Here is a 23,392-nt window from a genome sequence, read left to right on the forward strand (position 1 = left end):
GTATGCAACTGTCAAGGTTGTCAGAAACACCGAGACAGAGCCTGGAGAGGCGGTACTCAGCTACCCCGTCGTCAGAAACAACGGAGGTATGCAACTGCCAATGTCGTCAGAAACACAGAGGCAGAGCCTGGAGAGGCGGTACTCAGCCACCAACGTCGTCAGACACACGGAGGTGTGCAACTGCTAACGTCGTCAGAAACACGGAGGCAGAGCTTGGAGAGGCGGTACTCAGCTACCGAGGTTGTCAGAAACACCGAGGTATGCACGAGCCTGGAGAGGCGACGACTAATACTCAACCTGGAGAGGCTACTCAACGATTTTCCCGCCTGAAGACACTGCAAGTCGGAAGCAGGGCTTACTCCCCGAACAATTGGGTCAACTCCTTTACTTGTCAACCGGTACACCAGAAAAGCCGTTCGACTAAGTAAAGGGGGGGGGCAGCTGTAGACCCCTAAAATTGTCCGGGTCGGAAATAAGACTCGAAGACTCTCGAAGACCGAAGGAAAGTCAGCCGAAAGGACTCCTGGAAGACCCTGGAAGACCCTAGGATGATTCTTCATAGGTTTAGAAGTCTTAGAGTAGCTTAAAATAAGGATGTGGGAGATTGGAGCTCAATACGGCCTCCTAGAAGTTCAGTACGGCCGTACTGAACCATTTGAACTGCAATACGGCCGTAGTGAACTCAATACGGCCGTACTGAAGTTTTTGAACTTCAGTACGGCCGTACCAAATTCAATATGACCGTACTGTAGTTCAAAAAACTTCAGTACGGGCCGTAGTGAAATCAATACGGCCGTACTAAAGTTTTTGAACTTCAGTACGGCCGTACCAAATTCAATACGGTCGTACTGTAGTTCAAAACTTCAGTACGGGCCGTATTGATGTCAGAGGCCGTACTGCGCCTCACTCCTATATATAGGACGTCATTTGGATGTCATTCCACACTTTTCCAAGCATTTTGGACCCCCTGGCTGAGTATTCTTGGGTTTTTGAGCTATTCTCTGCCCTAGAAACCTCTCTGAAAGCCAATCCGACGAAGTTCTTGAGTCACGAGCCATTTGCTTGAGATTCGAACGAGTCGAAGGGAAATCTCTTTGATTTCCATAGTAAAAATTTTATTTTAGGGGAGGAGCGAGCGAGCGTGTAGAGGGAAGGAACGCCAAAAAAGCTTCCTAATTCTTCTTGATTATATAAAAGCCCGCTGCGGAGGTTTCTTTCCAAATCCCTTCTTTTATTGCTTTCTTTTATCGTTTTTGATTGCTGCATTGCACGTTTAATGCTTTCATCATGTAGATAATTTATCGTTAATCGTTTTAATAAATAGGGGTAATTTAATAATTTTACACTATTATTTATGAAATAATCTGTCATAGGGAACCCGAAAGGGGCGTTGTGGGGTGCTAACACCTTCCCCGCACGTAACCGACTCCCTTACCCAACTCTGGTTGTAATGGCCAAAGTTGATTTGCGAAATCAACTGCCTTATTTCTTTTTCCAATGTTTTGAGTAAAACATTGGTGGCGACTCCAAGAACCCCTTTTTACGAAAACCACTAATCCATGGAGGGTCCCGCTTGGGATTAACATGGATTGGTGAATCATTTAATAAAATTGTTAGTTCGACGAGGTCTCAGTTTGAGAATAAGTCGTTCTAACAATCCATCATTTTTCAAAACTAAAAAGAGAGTCCGACCATCGTCGCGAATGCCGACGTCCGTTCAGGGCGGGTGGCGACAGCCCCACATTTAATGAAACAAGCACCCCGTTTTTGAGACTCTACAGTTTGTTCAACTATACTATTCATCTGTACCATAGATATCTTAACTCACGAACTCACTTCCCTCCCGAGTACCCCAACTCGGCCAAGGAAGAATCAATTCCCTCCCGAGTATCCCAACTCGGCCAAGGAAGAATCAATTCCCTCCCGAGTACCCCAATTCGGCCAAGGAAGAATCAATTCCCTCCCGAGTACCCCAACTCGGCCAAGGAAGAATCAATTCCCTCCCGAGTATCCCAACTCGGCCAAGGAAGAATCAATTCCCTCCCGAGTATCCCAACTCGGCCAAGGAAGAATCAATTCCCTCCCGAGTATCCCAACTCGGCCAAGGAAGAATCAATTCCCTCCCGAGTACCCCAACTCGGCCAAGGAAGAATCAATTCCCTCCCGAGTACCCCAACTCGGCCAAGGAAGAATCAATTCCCTCCTGAGTATCCCAACTCGGCCAAGGAAGAATCAATTCCCTCCCGAGTATCCCAACTCGGCCAAGGAAGAATCAATTCCTTCCTGAGTACCCACCTCGGCCAAAGAAGAACTAATTCCTTCTCGAGTACCCCACTCGGTCAAGGAAGAACCGGTTCGTCACGTACCCCACTCGGCTGAGGGCTTAACACACGAATAATGCCGGTAAATATAAAAACATCATGACTTCTCGGAAATGTTACTTAGCAAAGACCAAATATGCCTTGAACCAACGAATGCTCCCTTACAGGGATCCACGCACTTAACCTTTGTTATTAACCTCAGCTACTTCAAATGCTGCCTCGCTTTCAGTATAAAGGCCGAACACACTTAACCGATAAGAAACGAACACCAACCCTCTTAGCCAAACCGTAAACTTGGATATATGCCACTACCCACAGAACCGAACAATATCTTTTATCAATTGATCATACACAGCCATAAAAGTAACGACAAAAAACTATGAATAGAAAAGGAAATTCATTCAATGTCGTGGACGAAGCGGCACTATCGGCCGGAAGGTACAAGATCACGGCCATCTCGGCTGAAGTACATCAACATAACAAAAAGCAAGATATACCCAATATCTATGCACCTTGGTCAAAACAGATACATAATTCAAAAAATTATAAGAACCGAACACCTTCAGTAGGCGTTGGTTGTTTGCTCAGTCTCTTCCTCGTGTACCGTTGCTCCGGGGTCTTCGGGGGCAGCCGAACGCGGGGGAGCAGCTGGGTCTGGCTCGACATTTTCATCCACCTCCGTAAAATCCAAGAACTCCCCGTTAAAGAAGTCCTTGCTCAATTCAAATTCAAAACCGGAGGGGAATGTACCGAAATACGTGGCCTGCCGAGCGGCGTGCCAAAAACCATCTTCATGCTCCTTGATGATTTTATTCTCACACTCCGTCCGAAAGGCTTCTATAGCAGCATCGGCATCAACCTTCGTTTGTTGCTCCCGGGCATTGGCCTCTTGCACTTCCCGGGCCCGTGCCAGCTCAGCATCTTCAGTAGCAAGCGCTCGGCCTTCCATCTCGCCTAAGGCCTCTTTCAAACGGGCCACCTCGGCTTCTAATGTAAACTTCTCATTTGAAGTAACCTCATGAGCCTCGATTGATTGTTGAAACGCCGATTTGGTCTCCTCCAACTCCTTTTGCAGATTGTGCAAGTCGGACATAGGCTCCAAGGCCAATTTTCTAAGTATGGCGGTGGCCCGAACCTGTAATTCACATGCCATGGCCCATTTGGCCGAGGCACTTGCTGAGTCTAGCATCCGGTGCCCTTGATCTGATAATAAGTCCGAAGACATCATTCTGGCCGGCCTAATCTCCCCGGACAGAAAATCCTTCGCAACAATGGCCGAGGGGATTGCCAACTCTGATGATGGCGCCTCAGACCGACGCTGTTTGGACCGGTTGGTGTCCGCTGTTGCAATGTCGGCTTTCCTTTTGCCTTTATCTTTCTTCTTCTTGCTTGACGGATCCGGCAGAGCAATTACCGGAGGAGGTGGCTGGGGAACAGCCATAGCCCTCGGCTGATCATCAATGGCAACACTCCGGTGGTCTTCGGTTGACCCCCCGGCTGGAGCACGGTTCCTCATAGCTTGCCGATAAGAAAGGCCAAGACCACGTTAAGCCATCCAACCTGCAAATGACCAAAAGTCACACATCAAATAAACATGAGAAATCGGTAGAAAATACAAATACATACCCTCTAATTCAAAGCGAGGCCGAAGTGATTTGGGTAAGAGCACGAGGAACCGAGTCGGGATCTCATTTGGTAATCCGTTCAATATTTTCGTAGCCTCAACCTCGGCCTCAGTCAACATCTCCAAGGGATATTCATCATATTTCCGAGGTTGGGTGGTCCAATAAAAAGGGAAAAGCGGATTCCCATCGGCGTCATAAAAATAACCTTGGCCGATAACAGGGTCTATCATCACTTTGACAAACCCTGATTTGAATCCTTTAAAGGACGAGGTGTAAGGCCTCATAAGTGGTCGGTCCGTATGCCTAATGAGGGACAACCACTTAACAAACTTATTGGAAGGATGAGTACAAAAATAATATAAAAATAAACCTACGGTAGGCTCTATATAATGATATTTACAGAGGACTCTGAATGCTTGCACATACGCCCACCCATTCGGATGTAATTGGGTTGGGGCTACGTTCAGTACCCTAAGAACTCCCATTTGGAATTCATCTAACGGAAGGGACATCCCAAGCTCTCGGAACAGACACTCATACATATAAAAGTAATCTCCCTGACCCTCTTGCTTAGCAAGAAACACCAAATCCAACCCTCCTGGCCCCTCGGCCCGGCACCTACGTAACTTAACCGGATAGGGATCCACGTCTTCCCACCGAGCCAAGGTACAAGCACCCACAAGGCTCTCCACCACACTCCTCTCGTGAAAACGTGAGAAGTAGGACGCCACCTCGCCATCAACCCATTCATATCCCGGAATTTCACAAGGGGGAAACTTTTGCCGATAGTCCCTGGGACTCATCTCGGCATCCGGAAGCTCCGAATCTGTTGATGACTCCGAACCCACATGACCAGAACCCACACGATCACCCCCCATCTCGGCCTCCAAGTTAAAGGCCCATATTTCGGCCTCGGCTTCGTCACCGGACACTCTTCTACTAGCCGAAGACCCAGAAGATAATTCTACCATCTCATTTGCCATCAAATCACTTCGCCGAACCAAAATGGTACTACCTACCTGTTTTATCCTTCAAAAAGCTCGGTTTGATAGACGGACAGGGTTTCGGGGCAGACTTTTATAGTAGACGCGCACAAGCGTAACTCGTAGAATACCCCACTATATATAGCCAGTTCCCTAGGCATCCCAAGAGTCCTAATTAATGCCCTTGGACAACGAAAAGACAATACAATGAGGCACACTGCCCAATGGCTGCCACGCCTCCTAAGGTCACTATCAATCAGACCGGCACACCTCCCGATAAAACCTATTAAACCAAATACCTTACGATCAAACCCCTTCGGACTGCATCCTTGGGCTTGGGGGGGTAGTGTACTAGTGAACACCTCTTCGGAATTAATATCAACCGGACACCTCTTCGACATTTATATCAACCGGACACCTCTTCGGCATTTATATCAACCGGACACCTCTTCGGCATTTATATCAACCGGACACCTCTTCGGAATTAATATCAATCGGACACCTCTTCGGCATTTATATCAACCGGACGCCTCTTCGGCATTAGCATTAACCGAACACCATTTCGGCACTAACCTAGGCTGAACTCCCCTACATCTTGGTATTGCACTCAGCCGAGAACTACAACAGATCAACTCATGTAAAAGTACACGTTAAAGGTCTAAGGTATGAATCTGGACCAAGCGTCTCCTCGGCATTGACTTGGGCCGAGGAGGTCCTCGGCACGAGCATAGACCGAATACCCCATCGACCTGAGGTTAGGCCGAATACCCTCTCGACCTTGCACCTAGCCGAGGGCTTGGCCAATGGAGCTCATCCATGAGTGACGCGTGGCAAGTTAACCATTCATTATACTATATGCCTAATTAAGATGAGATTAAGGTTAACTTAGAGATTATCCATTTCCCAAGATGGAGGGCCCACCAGGCCCAATTATATCACTATAAATATACAGGTGATGTGCCATAAAAGAGGTATGTAATCAACCCTATTTAAGCATTCATTGCTCTGAACCGAATACTTACTTGATCGTCGGAGTGCCTTTGTAGGTACCCCCATCACTACTCGGAGACAGTATTCGGTCGGCATAGAAGACTTGAGAGACAACGGACCAAAAGGATATCAAAGGAGTGTTTCTACGCAGGAACATATATATATATATATATATATATATATATATATATATGGCAATTTGAATTGCAGGCGATGAGAATTCCTTTGATATATGTGAAAGCGTAGTTTTAAAACCTGGACTAATGGATTCGGTCAGTTGGAACAAAAGCTAACCAATTGTGATTGGTTCAAATAAATCATAAAATTGAAACTTAAAAAATCGATACAGTGAAGGGGGAATAAGTGGCCAATTCATATATTGGGATAGATTTTAAAGTCGCGCATGTATTTATTGCTGACTTTCCCACATAACATACCAGCAGCATCCTGGTAATGGAGGTAGAGTAACAACTCCCCTTGAAATCATTTGTTCACAGAGCGGCTACACGGCAGCTGAGGTAGGTCAGCCCAATATATGATCAAGTATTTAATTTCTATAATTGACAATTATCTCTCAACATTTTAGGATCATTGTAATCAACATTTACAAATAATGATAAGTCAATTAGACTGTATATTTGGGGTGACATGTGTACCAAAGAAAAAAATATAGTGTACCAAAAAGAAATGGGGTGGCATGGGTTGGGCCAGAATAGATTGGATTTGAGATATATGCGTCCATTTGTTTAATTTTTTTTATAAAAAAAAGTGCTTGTTTTAATAAAATAGATCCTTTTTTTTAAGAATCAAATTCTATTTGCTTTTTGAAAAAGTTATTTTTTAAATTATTTATTTATTATTATACTTTTAAAAGTTGAAAAATCGACTCATTTATTTGAACCAATCAACTTTAATTAGTTTGACTAGGTTTATATTTTCCTTTTTCGATCTTCAATTTTAACTAATCCAATTTGAATTTATTTGAATTGGATGAAAATTTTAATCTAATTCAATAAAATAATAAAAAAAGATATTATATTAGTGGCGGACTTATAAAGTATATTATATTATTAAATCTATTTGATAAACATTAAATACTTAAAACATTATAAATTTATACATTTAACACTACAAAGTATGGATTTAAAACATCCAATTTTATAAATTTATTCATCAACATTATATAGTATTATGCTTGAAACATTTAATATTACAATTTTTAAAAAATCAAACAATGTTATTAAATTAAAAATTAAATCTATCACACTCAAAATAAAAATCTGCCATTTGTCAATCTATCACAAAGTCCAAAGTTTTTCTAAAAAAAGAAATATATATTCATTTAATCTCATGAATCAATTTGGTTCAAACCCGTGTCCACCTTACTATACATATATACCTCATATCAATGTTAATAAAGTACACATTTACACTATCTCTTAAGTTATATTTCATATCAATACTGGTAGCATAAAACATATATGCATGTATGGATTATTTTTTCTTTATTTTTTACTTTTGAACTACAATATATATCACCCTCCAATTGAAGCCAATACCCACCTAGGATTGTGTTGATTTCAGATTTTTTAACAACGTCATCAAATCCATGAATATTTAAACTAGGGATGGCAAAATTACCCGCACCCGCGGGTATCTGTGGATAAAATCCGCTACGGATAATAAATGGATAGATTAATTGGGTACCCGCGGATAACGGAGACGAATAATTTTTTACCCGTTTATAAATGGGGCGGGTGCGGGTATGATGATATCCATACCCACGGGTACCCGTTTAATATTACTTCTTAAATATCATAATTATCCTTGTACCACATAATCCTAAAACTACACTCTCTCATCTTATTTTCTTACAAAAGTGAGGTTGATGAAGTTATTGACATGTGTTAAGCATGTTATAGAATTATATTAGATGTAATTTGATTAATTTTCTAGCTTTGATTGGACCAATAAGATTTATGTATTTTAAGTTGTTTACTTTCATTTGGAATTATGAGATTGAATTATTGTAGCTTTGTGATGAGACTTTAACTTACTTGTGAGATTGATGTATTTTAAGTTATTGATTATCTTGCATTTTTATTATTATTTCAACAAAATTAACGTTAAATAAAAGTTCAAAATTAACATTGAATTTTTATTTTTAATATTTGGCTTAATTTTATTTTTGATCCCTCAAGTATTATAATTGTGTAATTTTGATCCCTAAGGTTTTAATTGAGTAATTTTAGACCTTAAAAGATTACAGTTGTGCAATTTTAGTCCCTCAATTTTTAATTGAACAATTTTAGTCCCTTAAATATCATAATTGTACAATTTTAGTCTTTCTCATTAAAAATTTAATAATTTAAAAATTTTAATATATATATATATAATATTTTAAAATTATATAATTGTTTGCTTATTTACATTAACGTATATTATAATTTTTGTTAATGTATCAAATAATATATATTTATTATTACTAAATAAATAAAAATTTATATATTATTAGTATTTTAATATTATTGATAAATTAATATCAATAATAGTTTTACTATATTTATAGATAAACTAATAATTTGAAAAATATAACTTAATATATATTAATATACTTTTACAAAAATATAAATATATAAGACCATATATATATATTTCTAATTAATATACTTATATTTTTGTAAAAGTATATTAATATATAACAAGTTATATTTATCAAATTATTAGTTTATCTATAAATATACTAATAATATTATTGATATTAATTTATCAATAATATTATAAAAATAATAATATATAAATTTATTTATTTAATAAAAATAAATATATATCATTTGATATAATATCAAAAATTATAATATACGTTAATTTGAATAGATAAATAATTATTTAATTTTAAAACATTATATATATATATATATATATATATTAAAATTATTAAATTTTTAATGAAAGAGACTAAAATTGCACTATTATGATATTCGAGGGACTAAAATTGTTCAATTAAAAATTGAAGGACCAAAATCGCACAATTGCAATTCTTTAGGGACTAAAATTACCTAATTAAAATCTTGGGGATCAAAACTACACAATTGCAATACTTGAGGGATCAAAAATGCAATTAAGCCTTAATATTTCAATGACTTTAAAATATAAACTTAAAACTATTTGTAATATAATTTTTTTAATTTCTTAATAATTTTATAAATATCCATGGATATCCGTGGATATCAATGGATATTCAAGAAATTCATGGATACTCGCTTAATGGATACCCGCACGGATATGGGGTGGGTATGAGGCCAATTTTCATTCAGCGGGGCGGGGGCGGATTTACTATTACCCGTCCCCATGAAGCCCCATTGCCATCCCTAATTTAAACCCAAGTATCCTGAAAAAGCAAAATTTGATGGAAGATCAGTCAATTCTTTTAAAAAGTCTTCTATAATGGAAAAACCTACTTTCAAAATAAATTTAACTCACCTCAATCATAAATTGTTGTGTATTGTTTGTTTGTTGACTTTTATACAAGGTAAGAGTTACACAAATATCATTTTTATAACCAATAAAAGTGTGTTTGAATAAAAAAATTTAAGATAGTAATTCATTTTTTGGTAAATTTAAAAAGTTATGTGATTAAATATTTTATTTGGATAAGAAATTTAGAAAGAAATTAAATTTATAGTAATTTTAAAGATTAAATAAACACATAGAAAGGGGGCTGAATGGGTAGATATGAATTTATAGAGGTTGTTCATTCAAATCTAATTACCTTTGAACTTGAAGGATTTTGATAAGTGTTATGATTTCATTAAGTTTATGGCCTAATTTGGAGCACTTATATCCATTTTCTTTGCTTTAGATCTTGTTTTTAACTCAAAACATATCTAATTGTTAGGTCACATTTTGTCTTTGAATCATGCATGTTTTTAGGTAACTTACAAGTATTTGGTTGTTGTTTTGTAGTTTAGGAGAAAGCTAGGAAAGAAGGAAGGAAGTCAAGCACAAAGTGGTGAATTTGAAGTTGAAGAATTTTTTTGTTAAGTCCCCAAGCTAAGCCTCAGATCCACGCTTAGCCTCAGCTTGGCAGAGAATCACGGGAACAAAAATTTAATCCTCACGCTGAGCGTGGAATTGGGGCTAAGTGTGGGAGTCCCAGAACCTCATTTCACTCTAGACCTATCCTCAAGCTTAGCGTGGCATCTCACGCTTAGCGTGGTATCTCACGCTTAGCGTGGATTCTGCTGACATGTCATTATTCACATAAGACAAAAGCTTTTATGACCTAAAAGTGGGATTTTTTAGGAGAGAAAAAAGGAGAATCATTCTTGGAGTTTGTGTGGCGGCTGGAGAGCTCTAGAACCTTCAAGATCAAGCTTCTTCATTTCTTCATCATTTGTAAAGTTCTACATGTCTATGTGTAGCTAACTTCACCCTTGTTGGGGTTTGATGTAACTAAACCCATTCTCATGTGTAAACTCTAAGTGAACAATGTTAGTTGTTATTCAGTTTTATTGCTCTTTTTCTGTGCATAATGCTTGTTATTGCTTGATCACCCTTAACTTGAACTTGAGGTTTTTAAGAGATTGACAAAATGATTTTAAACCTTTGACTTGAAATAGAGCAGCTAATGGTGCTTATTGCCACTACAAAAAATATGCAATTTAGTGACCACCAAAATCGGTCGCTAAATTTCTAAAATAGGTCATTATTTACCTTAGCGATCGAATTAGTGACCTAATTTAATCAATCGCTAAAACCCTGGTCGCTAAGCTATTTAGCAACGAAAAAATTTTCCGTCTATAATTCGGTCGCAAAATGATTGCAATGATTTTGGTTTCTGAGGTGTATGAGACCAAATTAGTGACCGAATAAATTGGTCACTAAATATTTATTTTTTATTTTATTAAATTTTACAGACGTTGCAAATTTGGTCACTACGAACCACTTATATTTGGCCTCTTAAGGATTTTATTTCACAATACGTAATTTTTTAGCATGTTTTGTCCTTAATTACACAATTTTTGGAAACTTCCCAGAAGGTCACCCATCCCTATATTACTCCAAGTCAAACACGCTTAACTGTGAAGTTCTGATGAGATAAACTACCAAAAAGCAGATGTATTTTGTTAGTATAAGTAGTACAAATTAATTCATTTAAGTCATCCTCAACTATCCAATCTCATATTTATATTATCTTTGGATCCTTATCATTTTGGTGTATCCAGACCGTTATAAATATATAATAATATATATAATAATTATATTACTAATAATAATTATTATATTATGTTTAATTAATCTTTATTTATATATATACTTGCTTTTATAATTAACAATCTACTTATTTCTATTTAAAATTAATTTTATGATACAATTTAAATTATTTATTATAAATTTAATTAAAATTTTAAGTAATAATTTATATATTTTAAAATAAGAAGGGTTATAATAACACTAGTATAACTTTTACTAAGTATTACACTGCTCAATAACTTATATTAAATGTAAATTTTGTAAATCCAACCGTTAGATTGAAAGTTCATATCACTTTATATGTTTATATCAATTTTTTTTAAAATTGAACAATAACTTAAAAGTAATCAAAGTGCTCATATTTTATTTGAAATGTATATATTATGTCAATTTTGTTTTACAAGAATGAAGTATAAAATCATCTTGAATTCATATAAAATTTTGTATATATGATCTAAGAGTAAAAAATTGTCAATCTAACGGTTGAATTTAAAAAATTCACATTTAATATAAAGTTATTGAACGATGTAATACTTAGTAAAAGTAATACCGATGTTATTATAACCCTTCTCTTTTAAAATATTATTTTTATAAATTAAATTTTAACATTTTAAATAAATTATTAATTAACTTAATATATTTATTCATTTTAAATCTAAGATATAAAATTCAAAAAAATGTATTTATCCTTGTTTTATTTTCTAATTATCAACCATTAATAAAATACTAATTTAAAATCTTATCTAGTTATATCATAATATTTTTATATCACGTTTAAAATCAGATATTAGTTATATAAACTATTAAAATCATATAGTAAATTATTAATAAGATTCTAGTTAAATAATTAAAAATAATTTAAAATAATCAATTTTATCACACAACAACAAAGAAATACTAATAGTTAAGAAAATACATTTGTACTCTTCATATTAGAAAAAGAGAGGATGTTATAATTCTTTTTTCCTTAAGATATCACATCTCTTCTATCTATAAAATTTAAATATAAAAATTTATTTAAAAATAAAGTTATCATAAGTTAGAAATATATATTATAAATATGGATCAAAATAGATAAGAAATTTTAAAAAATTCATATACTCTAATTAAAAAAATGCCTAAAAATCCAATCGTAAAAAAAAATCTCTACATATTTTTTCACATAAATAACTATTGGTATTAATCATGTAGGAGTGCATATAAATATTTTTTTTATTATAAATTAATGTCTTGCTCTTACAAAAAAAGAAAATGGGATTGATACTCAACAACAATATTATCATCACTTTTAAGCAATTTATAATTTTTTTTAAGTTTTTTTTTAGCTACCGAATTGAATTTCGTCGCTAATTTTAACTAATATTTAGCGACCGAATAGAATTTCGTTGCTAATTTTAACTAATATTTAGCGACTGAATAGAATTCTATCGATAATTGTAACTAATATTTAGCGATCGAACTAAATTCCGTCACTAAAAAACTCAAAATTTTTGATTTAGCGACCGAATTCAATTCTGCCGCTAATTTTAACTAATATTTAGTGATCAATTTAATTCCGTCGCTAAAAAAAAAAATTTCTGATTTAGTGATGAAATTAAATTTGTTCGCTAAATATTAGTTAAATTAGCGATGAAATTGAATTCAGTTGCTAAATTTAACTAATATTTAGCAACTAAATTCAATTCTGTCGTTAAATTTAACTACTATTTAGCGACTGAATTGAATTCGGTCTCTAAATTTATCTAATATTTAGCGACCGAATTCAATTTCATCGCTAATTTTAACTAATATTTAGCGACCGAATTTAATTTTGTCGCTACAAAAATCAAAATTTCTGATTTAGCGACCGAATTTAATTTCGTCGCTAAAAAAATAAAAATTTCTTATTTAGCAACCAAACTAGCAATCGTCTAGCGACAACTTATTTTGGTCGCTAAATCGGTCGCTATTTTGATTATTCATAATCGCTCGCTAAATCAGTCGCTAAATAGCGACTGATAAATTTAGGTTACTATTTTGCAATTTTCTAGTAGTGTGCTAGAGATAGAGTAAATGCCATTGGTCTTTCTTAAGCTTTGGGTTTTAAAGCTGGTTTCTTGGTTAAATTATGCAAGAGATTGATAATTTAAGTTAGCACCTTAGATGCCAACTTGTAAGAGATTAGGGTTGGTTACTTTTGAGAGTGATTGATAAATTCTGAATAATAACTATTGTGAACTTAGTGATAAACATGAGAGGAAGGTTTAGTGAAGTCAAGCCCCAACAATTTATTAATATTGCATTAGAATCAAGTTTCGCACTCTAAGTGTTTACCAAAATACCAAAAAGATATGTTATTGCTTGTTTACATTATTTACTGCAGCAAATCAAACTCTTATTGCTTTCCGGTAGCTTAATTAGTATAACAAGTGAAATTGCAAAGTGTTGCGCAAGTCCCTTGGGAGACGATACTCATACTCTCATTGAACTACTTATACGATTTGGTAGACTTTCTATGGAGATAACAAATTTCACTTACATGGAAACTTTGAAAACAAGTATTCTTTATGCCACTTCTAACTAAACCAAGTATTTTCTATGTCACTCCTAGCCAAAACGCAACCACACATTGTAGTCTTTAACTAGCCTCTTCAAGTTTACAAGAAAAATAATTTTAGTGTTTACAAGTTAACTCTCATAGGGAGGTGTACCATCCCGGTCGGATTCCGACTGTACTTCTCGTTAGCAATAGATCGGCCATGATCCGGGCTTATCTCCCCCGGTTAGGGGTTCACTTGGCTAAAATTCGAGTGGGTTCCCTGCATAAGACTGGTCGGTCGTTGGCCGATACCTCCCTTCTTGGCCAATACCCGACTAGTCTGATTCAACTTTCTTATGAGAACGTGCTCGACCAATACTCGTCCGGTCTTTTCCACACTACCCGGTCGGGGGCCGACCTGACATCCCCATGTACGAGCTGCCCAACGGTAAACCCAAGACCCCACCTTTAATCACCAAATATCCTCCGAGTAAGAGCGGTTAATGAGATCCCCACATTCTCGGGGCCTAGGAGGCCCACAAACTAGGAACTATAAAACCTAAAGCCCTAGGGTTAAGACGACAGATTACACTTTTGAATGCTCTAGCTTTAAGGCTTAACCTAGGAAGAAATCCTAGTCCACCCTTTAGCCGGAACATTTTGGCGCCCACCGTGGGGCTAGAGTAAAACTCTTCCTACGCCCCAAGCAATACAAAAAACCTACACTCTACTATGGCGAAAGGCGGCAATCCAACAGTGACTCACAACACCCTACCATGGAGGAAATGATGGCATTGATCAATGGCTAAGGGAGGAGAATGCGTGATCCAGGGAGAGAGAGGAGGCTATTCAACGAGAAAACGAGGAGATTAGGAGGAGGGTGGATGAGATGCAAGCTATGATAACGGCCAACGCCAGGACGGTGGAGGAGGATGTTATGATGGAAGTCCCTAGGGATTTTCAACCTTTCTCGGAAGCCATAGAGGCCGAGACCATCCCGAGAGATCATCGGGTTCCCCAGGTCGAGCCTTTCGATGGAACTCAGGATCCCAGTCATCACTTCACGGATTTTCGTGCTCAAATGCTGATTTGTGGAGGGAGTATGGAAGTCCGCTACAAGATGGTCATGGGCACACTCAAAAAGGCAGCACTTGACTGGTTTAGTGGTCTCCCTGACTGATCAATCACCGACTTCAATGTCTTTAGTCGACTCTTCATGGAACAGTTCGCCGCTAACAAGAAGAAACCACCGATCACGTTGGACTTGTTCGACCTCAAGCAGCAATGCGAGGAGTCGCTGAAGGACTTTCTGCAAAGGTTGAACGAGGTCGCATTGAGGATAGCGTCATTGTATGAAAGGATGGCAGTCATCGCATTCCAAAAGGGTCTAGGTCTGGAGCTTTCGACATCGTGCTGGAGAGAGCGAATTGTCAAATGATGTCGGAGGTGAGAGCTTTCTCCCTGAGTCACATTAAGACAGAGGAAGGACAAATTAACAAAAGGGCAGTGGAAAACTGAGAAGCGGGGGGAAGCAACAAGGAGGGTAACAAACACCTCCTACCGCGCTCGGATTGGAGTAAGCGAACTGACTGTTACAGTATGAAGGAGGGTATATACCGACACACAGATCATGGTGGTCGGGCAAGGGGTGAAAAGACATGACGCAACGAGGAAGAAAAGTTTACTCCACTCAACATCCCTAGGAGGCAGATACTTCATGATGTCAACAGTGCATCGCTATTTGAATTTCCAGCAGCGACGGAGCGTCAGCCGGGTCCCTTCAAGACTGACTGGTGTGAGTTTCATAGGACTCATGGGCATTCCATGGAGAATTGTTTTGTCCTTGGAAGACAGATTGAACGCTTGATAAAGGAGGGACGCCTGAAAAAATTTGTGGCAAGCAAACAGGAAGAGGGCTCATCGGACAGGCGACACCGACTGGCACAGGACGACGCAATGAGGGATAGACATAGAGAGAGGACCCCCCTGAAGGACACCCCGCAAAGGCCTCGAAGGTCCATCAACAAGCGATTCACGAGGACTTCAGCACGGTTGCAAGAGGATTTGCGGGAAGAGGAGTCACCTCGGCTACTCAAAAAAGGTACACACGCTCCGTCCTGTCCGTGTCAGAAATCCGCTGACCTCCCCAACCCATGATTTCCTTCTTGGACCCTGACTACGAAGGAGTAGCTCCTCATGAGGATGATCCTATCGTCATTTTGACGATAGTAATGGGCTATAATGTGAAGCGCATTCTGGTCGACCAGGGAAGCTCAACCAACATCCTCTTTTGGGAAGCTTTCATGGGAATGAAGATCCCCAATGACCGACTGATACCCTACGTGGGAACCCTAGTAGGTTTTTCAGGAGATCAGGTTATGGCCAGGGGGTATGTTAACCTAGAAATGACCTTCGGTCAGGGCTCGCAGATGAAAACAGTCACCATCCGGTACCTAGTGATGAATGCTCAATCATCTTACAACATACTTATCAGCAGGCCCACGTTGAACAAAGTAGGGGCCATTGTGTCAACATCGCATCTGAAGGTGAAGTACCCATTGCCGAATGGGGATGTTAGAGTCCTCAAAGTAGATCAAGAGGTCTCCCGAACGTGTTACGCGGATAGTTTGAAGGCAAGAAGGCATTTATATTCCACACCAGCTGAAAAACACATTCATCCCATTGAGCTGGATCCTAGGATGGGACAGTTTGATCACAAACCCGCCCCTGCAGAAGATATCAAGGAAGTAGCAGTGATGGAAGGAAGAACGGTGAAGATCGGTACTTCTTTAACCCCGGAAAATGAAGAAAGGTTGGTCAAGGTTCTAAAAGAAAACGCGTCGGTATTTGCATGGCACTCCAGCGACATGCCTGGCGTTGACCCTGATTTCCTGTGCCACAAGCTAGCTATAGAACCTAATGCAAAAGCAGTAATCCAAAAGAGAAGGAAGTTTGGGGAGGAGAAACGAAGGGCCATTGCAAAAGAAACGAAGAAATTAGTAAGGGTAGGACATGTACGAGAAATCCAGTATCTGACCTGGTTGGCGAATGTGGTAATGGTTCACAAGAATAATGGAAAGTGGAGGATGTGTACAGACTTCACTGATCTTAATAAGGCTTGCCCAAAGGACTCGTACCCGCTGCCCAACATAGACTGTTTGGTTGATGGAGCGTCGGGATACGAGTTATTGAGTTTCATGGATGCCTACTCGGAATACAACCAGATCCGTATGCATTCAGCAGATGAAGACAAGATAGCCTTCATAGCAGATCAAGCCTATTTTTGTTACAGGGTTATGCCTTTTGGTTTAAAGAATGCGGGGGCGGCTTATCAATGATTGATGGATAAGATCTTAGTGAGTCAGCTAGGTCGGAATGTGGAGGCTTATGTGGACGACATGGTGGCGAAGTCGACAAGCACCGATCGACATTTTGACGACTTGCAGGAACTATTTGACACTATCGATAAGTACCAACTCAAGTTGAATCCTGAAAAGTGCTATTTCGGGGGTTTAAGCAGGAAAATTCCTTGGATTTCTACTAACTCATCGTGGCATCGAAGCAAACCCCAACAAGTGCTCGACCATCATCAATATGAGGAGCCCATCTATGGTGAAGGAGGTTCAACAACTAGTGGGAAGGATGACTTCCCTGTCTCGTTTTCTGTCAAGGGCAGCTGATAAGGCATTACCGCTTTTCCAATGTCTGAAGAAGAATGATCATTTCACTTGGATGACCGAGTGTGAAGAAGCTTTCACGGAACTCAAGAGGTCACTGGTGTCGCCACCGATCTTGATAAAACCACGACCGAACCTCCCCTTGTTGGTTTACATATCGGCATCCGTTTGAACCGTCAGTTCAGTTCTGGTACAAGAACAAGAAGCCTTTCAAGTTCCTATTTACTTCGTGAGTAAGGTCTTACAGGGAGCAGAGACGAGATACCAGAAGATTGAAAAGTTGGCCCTTACGATACTAGTTATCGCGAGGAAGTTGAGACACTGCTTATAGAGCTACGAGGTGGTTATCTGAACTAACCATCTGATTCGGTAAGTCTTACAGAAACCCGACCTAGCAGGCAGAATGATGAAGTGGTCAGTCGAGTTATCAGAGTTCTCCATCAAGTATGAGCCGAGAGGACCAATCAAGGCTCAAGTCTTAGCCAACTTCCTGATGGAATTGACCCCTCTTGTTGAGGAGGGCAGCGTCGGAGAAACCTAATGGATTCTATCAGTGGATGGTACTTTGAATCTAGGAGGAAGTGGAGCTGGGATCATCTTGGAGGGTCCGGGGGGAATATTACTGGAGCAGTCATTAAGATTCGAATTCCGGGCGAGCAATAATCAAGCCGAGTACGAAGCGTTGTTAGCAGGAATGATTTTGGCAAAGGAGATGGGGGAGACGAGTCTATCAATGCGGAGCGATTCTCAGTTGATCACGGGGCAAGTAGCTGGAACTTTCCAGGAAAAGGACCCCCAATTGGCTAAGTACCTGGAAAAGGTTAAGACCTTATTGAAAATTTTTTGAGAGTTTACACTTAACCATGTGCCACGAGAACAAAATTCGCGAGCCGATCTCCTCTCTAAGTTAGCAAGCAGAAAGAAGCCAGGGGCCACTCGGTCGGTCATCCAAGAAACCTTAGCTCAGCCGAGTATTAATGAGCCACATGGGAGTGTTCTTTTCATCCAAGAAGAGCTCGATTCGTGGATGAGACCATATATTGCATACCTGACACGGGGGGAGTTACTAGAGGACAAAAAGGAGGCGTCATTGATACAGAGGGAGTCACCCAGGTTTGTAGTCATCAACGAAAGGTTATATCAAAGGGGTTTTAGCTCTCCCCTTTTGAGATGCTTGAACACATCGCAAGCATAGAGAGTGATGGAGGAAGTGCATGGCAGCATGTGTGGAAGTCATATCGGAGGGCGAGCTTTAGTATACAAAGTCGCACGGGCAGGGTATTTTTGGCTGACCTTGAGAAACGACTGCGTCAATTGGGTTCAAAAGTGTGGTGGATGTCAAAGACACACAACCTTGCACCACTCCCTAGCCGAACGACTCCATTCAATCGTGTCCCCTTGGCCATTCAACAAGTGGGGTATTGATATTCTCAGTCCATTTCTGATCGAAGTAAGACAATTGAAATTCTTGATAGTGGTTGTAGACTACTTCAGCAAATAGATCGAGGCAGAGCCAGTGGCAACCATTTCGGAAGAAAAGGTAAGGACATTTTTATGGAAGAATGTGATATGCAGATATGGTGTTCCTCAAGTGCTCGTATCAGATAACGGGACAAAATTTGCGAGTGGAAAAGTCTGTAATTTCTGTCGGGAGATCGACATCCGAATGACATTCACTTCCGTCGAACACCCCCAGTCTAATGGCCAAGTGGAGTCGACCAACAAGGTTATACTCTCAGGATTGAAAAAGCGCGTCCAGGACTCAAGCACTTCATGGGTGGAGGAGCTTCCATGAGTGTTATGGTCATACCACACGACCGTTCATTCGTCGACCCAGGATACCCCATTCAATCTAGTGTACGGGACAGATGCGATGATACCGATTGAAATCACCAAACCCTCGGTACGCACTACAGGCTTCTCTGAGGAGGAATCCGAGCAGGGCAGACGAGTTGATTTGGATTTGATCACAGAAACAAGAGAAAAAACACAGATAAATCAAGTAGAAGCGCGGTGAAGGGCTGCTTTCAGATACAATACAAAGGTCGTCCCAAGAGATTTTATCGTAGGAGACCTCGTTTTGAAGCACGCTCAACTAACTCAAATGAGGAATAAACTGTCACCAAAATGGGTCGGCCCCTATAAAATTGACAATGTGGTCGGCAAAGGAGCTTACCGATTGAAGACGCTTGATGGAGGGAAGATCCCAAGGACTTGGAACGCTACAAACTTGCAATTTTATTATAGTTAATTTATTCATTTGTATCAGGTGCACTCTTTTCCTAACTCAGTATTTTTTCCCCATAAAAATAAGAGGGGTTTTTGGCTGAGAAGGTTTTTAACGAGGCACCGCAAACTAGTAATTTCTCAATTTTAATAAATATCATCCCCTACTGTTCTTCTATGATTTTTAACGTGTTATTTCCAAAGGTACCAAAACTCGTGATTGTTCGGTCAAATTCTGACTGGGCGAGTATAAATAACTCGAAGACAAACTCGCGATTGTTCGTCAAATTTTGACTAGGCGAGTATAAATAACTCGAAGACAAACTCGTGATTGTTCAGTCAAACTTTAACTGGGCGAGTATAAATAACTCGAAGACAAACTCGTGATTGATCGTCAAATTCAGATTGGGCGAGTATAAATAACTCGAAGACAAACTCGTGATTGTTCGGTCAAATTTCGACTAGGCGAGTATAAATAACTTGAAGACAAACTCGTGATTGATCAGTCAAATTCTAACTGGGCGAGTATAAATAACTCGAAGACAAACTCGTGATTGATCGGTCAAATTCTGACTGGGCGAGTATAAATAACTCGAAGACAAACTTGTGATTGATCAGTCAAATTCTGACTGGGCGAGTATAAATAACTCGAAGACAAACTCGTGATTGTTCAGAAAAATTCTGATGCATATACTTTCCAACTATTTCAATTATTTAATTGAAATTTTTCTTCATTGGCTACGGAGTGCAATCTGAATTTTGGCGAGTACTTTCGGTGTAAAAGTACCAGTTTCAACTTAGAATATTTTTGGTTCTTTTGTAAGGGAGATCAGAATTTTGCCAATTCGTTTTAGTTCAAAAGATCTCATTTTTAACATTTGAGTCGGCATTCGGGCGATTACTTGGTCAAGTTTCATTCTTTAACTTAGAAAATTTTCCACTCAATGTTGGAGTCGGAATTTAGGCGACTTACTTTGTCAAATTGATTTTCAACTTGGGTGATTTTATTTATCCCCTCTTTGTTACACGAATAATTGAACATAAGCAAAGCGAGGGTTTTATTTTTTAACTTAGAATTTTCATCATGATTTAACTATAATCGGCATGTTGTCAATTACTTCGCACATATCGAGTCATTCAACTTATACCAAGAACGCGTAAAATTCATAAAGTATTCAAACAACATCACAATAGTTCTTAAAAATGACATACAAAAAACAAAAACCCCGAAATACAAAAGCAAGTACAAACTAAAAGTAATCATTCATCTTCGGGAGGATCCACCAGCGAACCATTCACAATCTCCTTGAAGTACCCCATTCTCCCAATGTCAAGATTGGCATACAGAAACTTGATTTGAGTAGTCGTCGCATCCAAACCCTGAACGAACTTTGTCAGAGCATCCATCTTGGCCGCTTCAAGATCGTTCTGAAGTTTCTCAACTTCAACTTTCATGAGGGATAGGTCATTCTCGAAGACGTTGGCGGCATCGGATGACTTGTCTCGGGCCAGGCGAGTCTCATCCAACTCCTTCTCCATCGCCACTTTCTCCGCCAACCAAGCTTGCTTTTCTTCCTCAAAGACGCAGCGACCTTCTAGCAATTTATCTCGTTCAAAAGATACCCATTTGAAGTCGGCCTTGCTTTTATTCAGGCTCTCCTTAAGGGACAAAATCCTTTTCCCTTGCATCTTAGTCTCCCTCATCAGTTCAAGAATTTTTTCCTCATTGATGAGTGAAAGAGCTGACAGGCGATTGGTCAACGACTCAACCCCCCTGGCGATAGAAAAACACTCATTTTTTCCAAGTCGCCACGGTCTCCATCCAACAAGTCAGTCCCATGGATATGGGCGCTATGATTGAATTTCTCATCCCAAAAAGAGGCCACATTTCCATGATCAGCGCCATGGTCCACTGGATCCCAGTTCTCACCAAGACACGCACTGAGAGTCCTTTCAGCCGACTGGACCTCCATGTCACCTTTATCTCCCTCAGAAGCTATAATGGTCTCCAAGTTAACAACCGAGATGGCCCTATCGGTTTCGCGGTGACGCTTGTGCGAAGACTCGCCCACACCTTTCGCCAATGTCACAGGCTTCTCGGTCTCACCGGCCCTCTCGATGGCCGACTCCCCTATCCCAGCGGCCTAGGAAGCTTTTTGTTGCTTCCACATCTTCATCATTTCTCAGTTACTCATGCTGGCCATCCTCTCTGCAAAAAAAACATCAACAGCTTATGACAAAAATAAGGGCAAAAAGGATAAAAAAAGATTCAACATTCAAATAGCGCAATACCTATATATATTTTCAACTCTTGGGGCCTATTTTCTAGATCTAGCAGTTTTGCAGTGTTGAAAAGGGTTTTAAGGTCTTCAAGTTTTCTAACGTCCTCTCGGTCGTTCTCGGGGAGTGACTCAGAATCTAGCCCACCAAAAGAGGTCGTTTGTTTGTTCCATTAAAGAGGATACCCCTCAAGCACATCCTCGTGACCAGGTAGGCATCGAATACGAAAAAAGGCTTTTTTAAAGTCCTTGTAGGACGACTGAAATAAAGACAATAATCCTCGATCTGACACACTACCCACGGAAACCCACCTACTCCGTTTGGTGATACGGGCTTCAAAAAAGTAAAAGAATTTACTAGAGGTCAGGATTATTCCGAGTCCAGAGCACAGGATTTCAAACCCCCTAATGAAAGCCCAACTATTTGGGTGGAACTGGGTTGGGGCTACATTCAACGCCTTAAGCACTCCTTTCTCGCACTCGGTCAGAGGCCACCTTACTTTAAGTTTAGAAATAAGGGTAACATAGCAAAATGTAAAGCGCTCGGAAGATGAACTTATACATACGGGCTCACTATCCACACAGGGTTCTCAAACCAGGATGTTGTCACTGCCGCGAGCCACTACATGTTCACTGTTAAAACTCTCCATTATGGCCCAAGAGTTTATGCAAGACTCACACTTCAAGACATCCTCTTTCACCCACTCATAAAATTCCTTATAATTTATGGATGCCATGGATTTCTAAAAATGCCTAACTTAAGCAAACAACTAAATGATGCACAAACAGCAACTGCCAAACACAATAAAAATGGGGGCGTACCTAAGGTTTTACAGACACGTTTTTTTCTCTCTAAAATGCCACAGGACCATCGCAAACCACCGTGAGAAAGAGAGAAAAATGAAAATTTCTCACCAGAGAAGGAGCAACGAAAGGCCAAGGAAACAAAATGGTGAAATGCTTCAGAGAAAGAAGGTATTTATAGAGTTGAAGGGATGCGCGTGGGAAAGGGGGAGAGAGCAACGCACGTGAAGCATCACGTCACTGACCCCAAGGGGCCCCACACGCTCACGTTACACGAAATGCACGACACGTGGCACTATAATGATGCCCCTACTACGATGACGGTGCTACAATAAATGTATGTCTCTTCAAGGGTAAGGTGAAGAGACAAGTTATGGATGACTTTTCATCTTCAACACTTCAAGTGTCAAGGCCAGCTGGATCAGAATTTGACCGACCCCCTCACTCAGAAACCAGACTGACACTTTGATTAGCTAAGCCCTTTCGCCTTATAGGCTCAGGGTTGGAAGGCAAGTGTACCATCCCGGTCAGATTCTGACTAGGAGTTCTTTAGAGCTCGCCCCTATTTAGATTTCACTCGGCCAAAATCTGACTTGGCTTCTTCGTATAAGTAGGATCGGTCATAAATCGACCTTTATGATTAGCTAAGCCCTTTCGCCTTGTAGGCTCAGGGCTGGAAGGCAAGTGTATTGTCCCGGTCAGATTCTGACTAT

General features: G+C 39.5%; 1 protein-coding gene across 1 annotated transcript; it reads left to right on the forward strand.

The window, feature by feature from the left end:
• The first annotated feature begins 15,924 nt into the window (after positions 1-15,924).
• Positions 15,925-17,031, forward strand: LOC109791543 (uncharacterized). The gene has a single exon (XM_020350851.2). It carries the CDS (start codon positions 15,925-15,927, stop codon positions 17,029-17,031), a length of 1,107 nt encoding a protein of 368 aa, XP_020206440.2.
• The last annotated feature ends 6,361 nt before the right edge of the window (positions 17,032-23,392 follow it).

The sequence above is a fragment of the Cajanus cajan genome, chromosome 8, assembly GCF_000230855.2.
Source record: "Cajanus cajan strain Asha chromosome 8, NIPB_CcT2T_4, whole genome shotgun sequence".
In the NCBI taxonomy this organism is placed as follows: Eukaryota; Viridiplantae; Streptophyta; class Magnoliopsida; order Fabales; family Fabaceae; genus Cajanus; species Cajanus cajan.